The 12,390-nt window shown below is 41.2% G+C and overlaps 1 protein-coding gene across 2 annotated transcripts in view; it reads right to left on the bottom strand.

Moving 5' to 3' along the window:
* Nucleotides 1-12,390, bottom strand: part of TMPRSS13 (transmembrane serine protease 13) — an 83,185-nt gene that overhangs the window by 42,301 nt on the left and 28,494 nt on the right. For both annotated transcript variants that reach the window (XM_056542773.1, XM_056542772.1), the window contains exon 2: nt 7,326-7,452. In XM_056542773.1, coding sequence (XP_056398748.1) covers nt 7,326-7,452 — 127 coding nt within the window. The remainder of the gene's footprint in view (nt 1-7,325; nt 7,453-12,390) is intronic.

Genomic DNA, 12,390 nt, shown 5'->3' with positions numbered 1-12,390 from the left:
CTACATAGAAATGAATTGCTCTGTATTGGATCCAGACATTTCCTTTTGGTTTAAGCTTATGGTTTAAGTTTATTATGCCCTGTCCAATGTTTTTTAAGCACCACCATTTCCTGATTAATAGAGAAACAGGGGTCCTTATTGATTTTTCACCAAAAGTAGCTATATTGGGAGCCATCATGGAGAATCTCGGGGAAAAAAAAGAAAGTGGGTATGAGAATGCTCTTTTACGCCAGATTATTGATTGTTAGGAACTGGAAATCACCAAAAGGTCCCAGTAGCATAGAGTGGTATAGGAACATGTGTAAATTTGAGTCGTACATTAGGAGAGAGGTAAATTAGAAAGCAGGAGGAGGAACAAGGAAGAAAATGAGGGAAAGGGAAAGAATGGTTAGGGGAAAACATTAAATAAAAAAGAAAAAACGTATTTATTTAAAAGAATTTTTTTTTTTCTTTGGAACTTTATAATAGGTTGTGGGAAACTGGTTGTGGGCCACTTCAAATTTATGTGTTGTGTAGGGTTTACAATTATCTGTAGTATTTGCTGCTTTTGTGGTTTTTGTAGTATGTGGAGGGGTTATATTTTTTAGTGTACATTATTAGAGGTTCGGAAATAGATATCGGTCAAACACCCCCGTTTCCCACTACCTAAAGGAAAGGTCTGTGCTACCTGTGGAGGAGATGGGAGGGTGGGGGGAGAAGAACAATTTAATTAAGGACTTGTTGTATGTTTCTTTTTTATGATTGTGTATAAAAGACAAATAATAAAAAAAATTATAAGGAAAAAAAAAATTGCTAGGTTTTTCCCCTCAGCTACGTACCATAAAGGTATGGAGGCCTCATGTGTATATCTCTGTAAGAAATGTCATGATTGCATAAGGTATAATGTTAAATGGGTTGTCTAGAATTAGATTTTTAAAAAATGCAGCTTTCTTCCAAAAACAGGGCCACTTTTGTCTTCATTTTGTGAGTGGTATTGCAGCTCGGTCCCATTGAACTGAATGAAGCTCAGTTGTAATATTGTACCCAACCTGTGGACATGTGGCAGTGTTTTCAAAGAAAAGCAGCTATGTTTTTATTATCATGGGAAAAAAAACCTTAAAGAGTACCTGTCATCATCTAAACTTTCCCTGATCCCCCTTCCCATCTGTCCCTTTCTCTAACTATACCTATCCCTGTGTTTATTGAGGTTTAAAACGCAGTGGAAATACCTTTTTTTATCCCTCTTCATTAGCTCAGGAGGACTGTCTTTCTGAGGGGTGGAAGGAGGCGGGTCCCAGCAGGCATGATGTCACATGAAGCCTGGCTGGGACTCTGCTTCTGCCAGTCTTCCTGTATGCTGCTCTCCCTCTGCAGCAGTGTTTCCCAACCAGGGCACCTCCAGCTGTTGCAAAACTACAACTCCCAGCATGCCCAGGCAGCCAACAGCTGTCCAGACATGCTGGGAGTTGTAGTTTTGCAACAGCTGGAGGCACCCTGGTTGGGAGACACTGCTCTGCAATGTGCATACAGACTAAGTACAGGGAAGGGACGGCAGTCTGTCTCTCTCTCTCCTGTGTCTCTCTGCACTAAAAAGTCAATGCTGAGAACCAGGGGCTGAGGGAGCAATTACAGAGGCAGTGAGTGCAGTGAGATAATACAATGTATAAGATAACGTGTGGTGAGGGGCAGGGAGAACACAGAGCAGGGGGGAGGGGGAGGTGACTGGCTGTTATATGAGAGGCATGTGTAGGTTTGTAGCTCACAGGCTGGGAGCGAGTCCTGAGCTGAGACTACTGAACTTCCGGTGGAAGGACCTGAGCCCTTTCAGCATTAGTCCTAAAAGCTGTACACTTACTATGAAAAGCATAGGATGCTGCTTGCAGACCAGGCATAGAAGAGTGACCCCTAGTGGCCAAAAGTATAAAATGAAAAAACTGGTATAAATATTAATATTTTTTAATGAAGATATATTACAATATCTCTTCATTAATGATTATGAACAACATATTAAAAGTTTTTGTTGATGACAGGTACTCTTTAAACTCCCTATTGTCCCTGGAAGGTGAAGACGGAGAGTAGAATCATTGTGGGATATTGTGTAACTGTTTTGTTTTCTTAAAAAACTAATGAAAATGATTTAATAATATAATTAAGTCATAGTATAAATAATAATCTTACTGATGCATCAGTACAATGAGACCATAAAGTATCAGTGACCAAGTGCCAACATTCCGCTCAATGTTGCTCTATTAGCAGATGTTATCAGCAGTTGTGCCGAATACTTCCTATCTCAGGTACACCATGTATAAGAGTAATTGTTTTCTTGCATAAAACTATGTGACCTTCTCATTTGTGCAGCATTAACAATAGCTGGCTTATCATTGACTGTATGAGATGTTGGCCAACCAATCCTATATAAGAAATATGTTCAGAGACATATTTTCTTTTATATTTAGTATACACAATGGAGAACACTTATTAATTGCAGTGGGCCACCTGTCTGTGGCATTAGAGTCATGTGCGCCATAGTCATTAACATAGTACTTGATAAATATATGGCACTGCAATTGAATATTTGCTGTGACAAATATGTGTTCTGTATACAAATGACCGTGAAGACGCAGGACTCCCCCATTCCACATTGAAGCCTTTCACTAGTCAGCCTGCACCAGGGGCAAGAACCCTGAAACAGCTACATCTACACATGGGTAATTCCCCCTTTAGAAGGAGATTGTGCCTATAATCCCCGATCATGTTTTAAGGCTCAGAAAATAGGTAACAATCCTGATAGGTGAGAGAATTGATGAATTTTCGGTTATATTTTTTTATTTATTTATAGACTCTTTGCATACAAATGCATTAGACTCTGAACTATGGGGTTCTATTTGTAATAAAGAGGTTGTTCAGGTAAAATATTCATTTTAAAATTTGGTCAGGGAGGGGTAAGTTTAAAAAAAAAAACCCTCTTTCCTTTCTCACTTCTGCTCCCCAGCCAGCATAACAGAGCTGCAGTCTCCAGAGCTCCAGCTCCATTTCCAGTGCCCACGGTTTTGAGGACATAATATCACATGCCAGCTAAGCCAATCAGTGGCTGGGGAGGGACACCACTAAGGCTGCTGATTGGAAGAGTGGCCTGTGATGTCACATCCCCATACCCGAACAATGGGGAGCAGAGTTCTGTTATATTGGCGGTGGTGCGGGAGCAAGGTAGGTATGAGAGTGTGTTATTTTATATATTTTTTTTACTAACCTCCTCCATTGGCGTGCGCACAGGGTGTGCCGGGTGTGCCTGGGCATACCCTAATCGCCCCCCGTCAAATTCGGGACATCCCTGTGTCCCAAAAGATCTTTTTGGGTCACAAGGATGTCCCTGTTACCTTTCTGCAGGCCCCTAGTTAACTTTAAAAAATGCAGGAGCTGCCGGGAGGTAGCGCACACAGGGATGTCACTGATGTTCCGTGCGTGTGCCCATAGGAACAGAGGAGCAGCGCATTCAGGAGGAGGACACAGGCGCGCATGGTAAGTTGAACGTCATCTTCGGTGTTCTGACCACCGCTCCTTCAGTCATGGGACCTATTTCTATGGCCTATAGGCCATAGCAGTAGATTGTGATCCCGGACCGGTGGATCGGTGGTCGGATCACTGAAGTGGGGCAGTACACAGGCATACAGCCTCCAGCCATACACTGTATATGGCTGAAGGCTGTATGTCTGTGGGGAACTATACTGCACCTAATTTGGGGGGTTTACAACCTAATGTGGGGAACTATACTGCACCTAATGTGGAGGAACTATACAGCACCTAATGTGGGGGAACTATACTGCACCTAATGTGGGGGAACTATACTGCAGCTAATGTGGAGTTACTATTCTGCACCTAATGTGGGGAACTATACTGCGCCTAATGTGGAGGAACTATACTGCACCTAATGTGGGGAACTATATTGCACCTAATGTGGGGAACTATACTGCACCTAAAGTGGGAAACTATACTGTGCCTAATGTGGGGAACTATACTGCGCCTAATGTGGGGGAACTATACTGCACCTAATGTGGAGGAACTATACTGCACCTAATGTGGGGGGAACTGTACTGCACCTAATGTGGGGGAACTGTACTGCACCTAATGTGGGGGAACTGTACTTTACCTAATGTGGGGGGACTGTACTGTACCTAATGTGGGGGAACTGTACTGCACCTAATGTGGGAGAACTGAACTGTACTGCCAAGCTAATGTGGGGGAACTATACTGCCAACCTAATGTGGGGAACTATACTGCCAACCTAATGTGGGGAACTGTACTGCCATCCTAATGTGGGGTAGCTGTACTGCCAACCTAATGTGCGGGGACTTATACTGCGGGAACTATACTGCACCTAATGTGGGGGAACTATACTAACTTTGTGTATATGTGTGTGTATATATATATATATATATATATATATATTTATACACATGCACATGCATGGTGTGAGTTTGTGCTTTAGGGTGCACACCCTAATGCAATAGGCTGCGCATGCCTATGACCTCCTCCCTGACATTTTGGCCAGACAACCCCGGAACTATCATGTGTACTATGCACACGGACTCTGTGCAACTTCTATACAACTTCCTAAACAAACCATGAGTCTACAGATGTAACAGTTCTAACTAAGAAATGACTAAAACAGATTTAAAAAAAAACCTCAATGGATAACATAAAGGTTTATACTGTAGTTTTCAAAAATAAATCTCTCCATCTAGTGGAAAGGCTCCTTAATAGAATAAAATTGCATTTATTGCTTCTAAATATTTTATTTCTGACAAAAAGAGGGTGAACCTTCTGCCAATGATCTAATGTAAGAAAACAACTTGCAGCTTGGAGCTATTATTGTAACATATACTAAATGAGCTATTCTTTTCTATAAAGGACTCCTTTATATGTGCAGGAGACAGAATCAATGAGTTCAGCTTCCTCTCATATAATTTATTCCTTGGTATTTATAATTGATGACAATTGGATTCTAGCAGAAGTTACATAATGTCCTCGCAGCTTAGAATTAACGAAGCCAAAGTGCGCTTTAATAATATTGCTAGACTTTATCGCACTAAATGGGATAATGTGGCTCCAAAATAATAAAAGTATTCATGAAGTGTGACCTTTGAAGACAGTGACATGAAAAGAAATGTAACAATATTTCCATGAGCGAGATATTTCAGTGTTATAATAATGGAACTAGGAATATATACAGTACTTGTAGTTAGTTTTATTACAGTGTTCAAAATGGAAACTCCTTCTTGTACTAGATGGTGCCAACGTACAGCCTGGTGTTTGTTATTGCAAAACCTGCACTACCTTTATAGTTTTACATGACGGGGGGTAGGATCATAAGCAATGGCGTGTATCGGAGAGAGAAAGCCTCAGAAATGGGCCCCCTTATATGGTTCTTGATGGTTTTTTTTTTTATTTTTTATGCTTTCCATGACCCATTGGTGAATTCTATTAATGTGTTGAGAATGCAGATAAGTAGTAGGCAGTCAGGATAGGGATGAGAATGAACCGGCAGGGTTCTCCTTTTTCCAGTAAAACTCGACTTGAGGCTTGCGGCGCATCACCCGAGGACGCGCTCGCGTGTCCTCGGGTGAAGCGCCGCAAGCCTCAAGTCGAATTTTACAGGAAAAAGGAGAACCCTGCCAGGTCATTCTCATCCCTATCCTGACTGCCTACTTGTATCCCATACCATTGTGACAACGGCATCGACGGCCGGCTGCCTACCGACATCTACTTATCTACTTCACAGTGTTGTACCTGTTAGCGCAACACTGCAAGGTGAGCAAGATCAATATACCTATTGTACGCCTCACGGTTATCCATCAGAAGTAACTGCACTCTGCTTTTTATCATATCTACACAATGCAGATAACTAGAGAGAGGAGTTATTTATCAACAGAAAGAGGAATGAGACCCACTTGGGCTGCGTTTTCTCTCTCAAAGGGCCGATAGTAGCTACTATGCCACTATGGTACATATGCCCTTGACCCTTATCAACATTGACATCTGGGCTTGAAATGCAACATCTGTACCAGCAAAAATAGTAGTAGTGCAATAGTAAGTAAGTTAAAAATGGAGTAGTAAGTTGAGAATAGTGCTCTTCATAAAGAACTAGAAAAAAAAGAACGCACCCCCCTCCCCTTCCAAATATTCCAGTATATTTATTATGCTCAATAATTTTTAATGTTTTACAGTATTAAAGAAATGGAAGCTGAGTATGAACACAAAACAGTTGTGTAGCTGTTGACTTTTTTGAGGAACAAACTTATCCAGCACATCATTTATTCAAATAAATGAAAATGTATTTACATGGGTCTAGGACACTGTTTGGCAGTCTCTAGGACACTTTTGTTCAGTTCTGACTGTTCTTTTTGATTTTTCACCATGGAGCCAATTGTTTTACTGATCACTATGATATAGTGATCAGCAAAACAATTGATGATACAGAATGTTCCATGAATTCAGGATTGCAACGTGGCTACGCATTGCTTGCTACCACGAGTATGAGCGGTGTATTTATAGGTTGATAATTGTTATCATATGCTTTGTTATGGTTGCTGCTATGAGGACAAAGATAATGACCTGTTTTATATCAACCCATAATAAGTATTAAAGTTTAGGAAACATCTAGCTCGCTGGTGCTTACAGGAAATAAACTTTAAGTGCCGCCCACTTTATTATATGACAGACTTTCCAATCCAGCACAATGTCTGAAACAAGTGAAATATGTTATAGTGTATCTGTCATTTAACAAAGACATGTCAAAAGGTTTTAGTGGTCGGGGTCTGAGTGCTGAGTGGGGAGGGAATGGGTTATCTGAACCCCCTTCCTATAGGTGATGAATGTCAATTCTAGGAAACCTCTTAAAAGGGGTACTCCGCCCTCAGACATCTTATCCCCTATCGAAAGGAGAGGGGATAAGATGTCTGATCGTGGGGGTCCACCGCAATCTCTGTGCAGCACCCGGCATTCTGTGCCAGGTGCTGCTCCAGTCTCGGACACCCTGGCTTTCTGAGACGGAGACATGATGTCACGCCACGCCCCTGCATTCATGTCTATGGGTGGGGGGGGGGGGGGGGGTGACAGCCATTATGTGTCCGTCTCAGAAACCCAGCATTCCCAAGACTGGAGCAGCACCCGACGCAGGAGATTGGGGTGGGTCCCAGTGGCAGGACCCCTGTGATCCATTAGATAAGGGATAAGAAGTCTAAGGGTGGAATACCCTTTAAAGTTCATCATACCAGTAAAATAATTAGTAGTTATTATTTTTCTACTGTAAATAATAATGTCTGGAATGAGCTGTTTAAGATACTCACATGGTGTTTCAGTCACGTAGTAAGGTGGTGGGGGACCTGGTTGAATGGTATATGGCTGGTAGTTGGTGCCATAGCTGCCTGGTGGAGGAACACCTGGATATGTTGTATATGGGCCATTGTTGTAACGCTGTTAAACACAAGAAGAAATTAGTGTGACCCCCAAAGAAGAGAAGAGTTTTCAAATATTCAATAAATAATAAGTAAATGAAAAATTATCTAAAAATACCATGACATCCTACAGTATTTAACATTAACATCCAGTATGACTCTGCCCATAGATGATGTTTACAAGTGGATCTAGTTGATGCCATCCACTCGGAGGATTTAATGGAGTTACCAATGGAGAAATGGTATGCTTTACACTATAAACAGCTCATATATTAAATGACATCATGCAGTGCAAATATGATGCTTAAAAAGCCAGCAGATTTATTATTGTACCACAAAGTTAAAACATTTCTACTACTTACGAGCATTGCTAGGATTAAACATAACTTAGGGCAGAAGCCAAGGTATATTATGCCCCACCACCCACCAGGAAAAAAAAAATGAATGGTAATAATAATTAAAAATAAATAAATACATAAAAATTATATATATATTTTTCATTACAGCAGTGTTTTCCAAACAGTGTGTTTGCAGCTGAAGGCACACTGCTTGGAAATGACGGATATAGAGGACAGCATCGCTATAAAACAACTTTTAAAACACAGGCATAGATACAACCCCTCATCAGTATTCTCTTGTGATATATCAGCCCCAAATAATTTGTATCGCATTTACAACAGTATATAATACAGTTCTGTACTGGCTATACTAAGGCCAAATAATCCCTTTCCTTGTTCAGCATACTTTATATATTTATATTAATGATAAAAAGGGTACACAGAAGGACCACAGTTTTTATAAAGTGCATGAACAGCCTGAGTAATGGAAAGACTAACAGAGTTATCGTTATTTAACGTACATCCATTCTCCTAAATGAATGTGGAGACATTTGCCTTTTATGATTCATTTTATCATTAACTTTATGTTTACTGTTTGTCTAATAGCGTGCACAACATGGTGTGCTGAAGCTTGTAGAAATATACACGTTGACCTTAATTCGCAGTACATATAAAAACTTCTTATGTCCTAAGTAATCCAGTTATGTTAGTTTGGCTAGCCAAGCCCATGACCATGTGCGTAAGTCATAAAAGCTATTAGATCTTTATCCGATCTTGTCTGTTAATAAGAGGTGACCATAATTTTCTCTGGGTACAAAAGAAATAAAAAAAAAGTAAAAAATAGAACAGAGATAACTTAGCAACTTACATAATGACAGCTAAATGTTACAATAATAAGTTACGGAATAGAACATTAGTGACCATAAAGAGGTGCAGCACTTATATAAGAATTCACTGCCTATAGAAGGCATCCTCTCAAATGTAATACATCTTGTGGACACAAAGGGTCAGGATTACTCTACGTCACCATAGAGAGCATCGTGCATTAGTCTATTCTGTGCATAGAATTTAGTTTGTTAAAATTTGAGGTTTATAGTTAAGAGAATGTATCAGGCAAAGTAACACTACTGCGCAGAAAAAAATGTGGAGCAATTGCCCATAGCATCCAATCAGATTGCTTCTTTCAGGCCTTTTTAAAACAGCAAACCATGATTAAGAAAAAAAATGGTGGCATGTTCCATATTATGAAGGTTTTCTCTCATATAAGCATTACTAGAGGAACATACAATGCTATACAATCATGCATAAAGTTCCTATGGTTCTATAATGCAGAGGCCTAAAGATCTAGGCCTCTACATTATAGAACATGGCTCTGCACAGTTTCTGCATGCTGCTACCAACCCATGAGCTTTTCTTTACACCTTTTTACTGTACCCTTAAATGGAACATGTCAAAAGTTTCAGGCTGTCGCAACCACGGGCAGCATGAAACGCTGACAGGCATCACAGTGATACACAACTCACTCTCAACTGCTGTGCCATTTCAGAGAAACCATAGTTATATCTATGGGGGGGAATGGGGCTCATTTGGGAAAGTCCCTGCGTATAGGGAGAGGTCTATAATCAGTGCTGGTGGGGGTAGGGAAAAGCCACCGGGACCATCACTCAGAGCCCAGTTCAGAAACAATGTTATAACTATGATCTTTGAAACAGCACTATTATTTATAGTGAATTGTATATCATTACGATACGGGAGCCTTCCAGTGTTTAATGCTCAAAAATGGTGACTGATGAGCTTTAAGGTGTTTTCACACGTACGCAGATTTGATGCGCAGGATTTTCTGCTGCAGATTTCAATGTAAACTAAATGACTGAGCACAACTTCTAATCGGCAGTTACAAATCCTGCGCATCAAATCTGCACAGGATCCTGTATGTGTGAATAGACCCTTAAGCTGTAAATGTTAGATTGCTGTCCACTAACAGCTATCTCCCATGGTCCCCCCCCCCCCCCCCCAATGAATAGAGAGAGTGGGAACACCACTGCAAGACTCCTCTGGAGATGGTTTATCTAGCTGAGAATGAAAGGATCAGTCAGTTGAAATCCAACATGCCCAATCTTTTCCACTGAGATCTTGAAGGGACACCATGCAAATTAGTTAGCTGGCCGGCCTTGCGTGTGTATGGCTAGCTTTAGGAATATTTCTTCATTTGAAGGTATATATATATATATGTGTGTATAACTTGAGCTGAAGTCTTACCTGAGCTGTTTTTAACAGCATGTAGTGATATGCTTTACAGCATGACCCATAAACAGACAGAAATAGACAGGACCTGTCCCATTCACATGGAAGTTGCTACTGGGCATTATCTTTGAACTTTTAAGAGGTCATTTTCCAGGGAGGTGGAAGGCTGATCTCTGCTGTGAATGCTGGTGGTTCCAGTGTTATCTCTCAACTGGTGTCACATTTCACTGAACTCCTTGTCTATTTTGAGAAACAAGGCATTACTGGGGAACGATCTGGACAAAACAGGAAGTCTAAGCTTAGTTTTAGCCCTAGTGGCCAGAATGGAAACTGCATGATTGTATGATTAATATAAAATATAGATAGTAAAATGGAAAATTAGAAAATTCTTTAGAAATATGGTTAGCATAAAAACTTGATTTAAACAATGAATGTTTGATGACACATTCCTTTAAGAAGGGATGGACCAGTCAGATGTTGTGTGCTACACTAACAAGAAAAACCTTGCCTGCACCAAGGTAGTCTCCAAGTCAAAACTTTTGTGACTACTCCAGGTGACAATTTAGGTGTGATGATATGTGTGTGTCACACTAAGGGGTACATAGCTATACCTTTAGGTATCTTCTCTCTCATGTTTATTCCTTTTTTTCTCAAACATGAGATGCTTGCTTTGCTTTTGTCATCAGCTGCATATGGTTTACACTCTACAAGGGTTATTTAAAGGACAACTGTCAGCTTTCTTCCCCCGCACTAACCAGCAGTACTGGCTGGTAGTGCGGGGGATGCTCAGTTTGATCCCTACCGTGCCCGGATCCACCACGCCGTTCGGCCGTAATCTTCTATTTTCGGTATATGCAAATGCCGGGCTAACTGGCACTCTGACGTCAGTGCCGCTGGCCGCAGCGCCGCCCAGCTCATGAATATTCCTCCCCTCCCTCAGCCTCTCCCTCTTCTCCCCGCTCTGTAATGAAGAGAGAGGGGAGGAATATTGATGAGCTGGGCTGCACTGCGGCCAGCGGCACTGACGTCAGAGTGCCAGTTAGCCCGGCATTTGCATATACCGAAAATAGAAGATTGCGGCCGAACGGCGTGGCGGATCCAGGCACGGTAAGGATCAAAATGATCAGCGTCCCCTGCACTACCAGCCAGTACAGCTGGTTAGTGCGGGGGGAGAAAGCTGACAGTTTTCCTTTAATGTGACCTTCTGCACAACAGTACATTAAGCTCTTTTATGAAAAATAAGGGCTGCACCCATTCGGAGTTCTTATGTAGTCACTTATAATAAATGGATCATAATTCCATCCACACACTGTGGAAATAATGCACTTCATGTCTTCTAGTGTGTCTAACTTTAAATCGTACCTTTTATATCACAGAAAGAAATAATGCTTATATATGTTACTCACAAGGTCATGCAGATTCCTTACATGTTTTTTCTGTCTAACTTCTGTATTTTGATCATAAATCCCTCTGATCTGCTGCTCACCCATTCTGACATAGAATTTCCCTCCGAATGGCTACGATGGCATTGGATATTGTGGGTCTGGTGGCTCTAGAATGGAGAAAGGGCTTGGATAAGATGGAGCTAAAGACAGTGTAGAAGATAGTGGGGAATGAGTGTTCAGAATGAAAAGGAATCTATGTCTTGGGAAGGATAAGATACAGTAGCTAAATGGCTAGCTATATAGAAAAAGGGGCCACAGTTATTTAAAGGTGAGGCCAAGAGAAGACTTAGGCTAGGTTAACATATGTCCGGCATCCGACTCTGTGAACACAGACTAAAACTCACCACAACTGATGCCACAACTGTTGACAAAAGTGCATCACTTGATGTCAGTTGTTTTGCATCCGGCGGCTATTAATTTTGCAGGCCCGTTCAGCACCCAAGACTAAGTTTCTAACCATCCGGCATCCAATACCGGATGAATGTGAACTGTCCCATTTAAATGAACAGGATCAGTTTTATCATCAGTTTTGATTTAGTGCTTTTCCTACTGGCCGCTGGACAACAGACATGTGAAAGGGGCTTTAGTCAGTATAATTATGCAGATTAACATGTTCATTTACATATTGCCCCTATGTAAGGCAGCCTTGTGGCACTTTAATCAGCAGGTTGGTATCCAGTAGTATCCTTCATCCTATGTTGATCTTGGCATTTTTGGAGAAAGTGGATATCACTAGGGTTGGAGTAGGCTTGGAGGATAAATAGCTGACCCAGAAATCTGGTTTTGGACAGGTAAGGAACAGTCTGGAACCTATCCGGTAAGGAAGCCTCTTTGGACAAGAGAAGCTATTGACAATAACATCTGCTTGAGGTTCTGCAATTTGGACCAGGCTCCCCTTAAGATGTTATAATGCATGTGTACAAAAATAAA

This window comes from Hyla sarda, chromosome 10 (genome assembly GCF_029499605.1).
Source record: "Hyla sarda isolate aHylSar1 chromosome 10, aHylSar1.hap1, whole genome shotgun sequence".
Lineage (NCBI taxonomy): Eukaryota > Metazoa > Chordata > Amphibia > Anura > Hylidae > Hyla > Hyla sarda.
The sequence above is the reverse complement of the archived record's forward strand: the minus strand, read 5'-3'. Positions and strand labels throughout refer to the sequence as shown.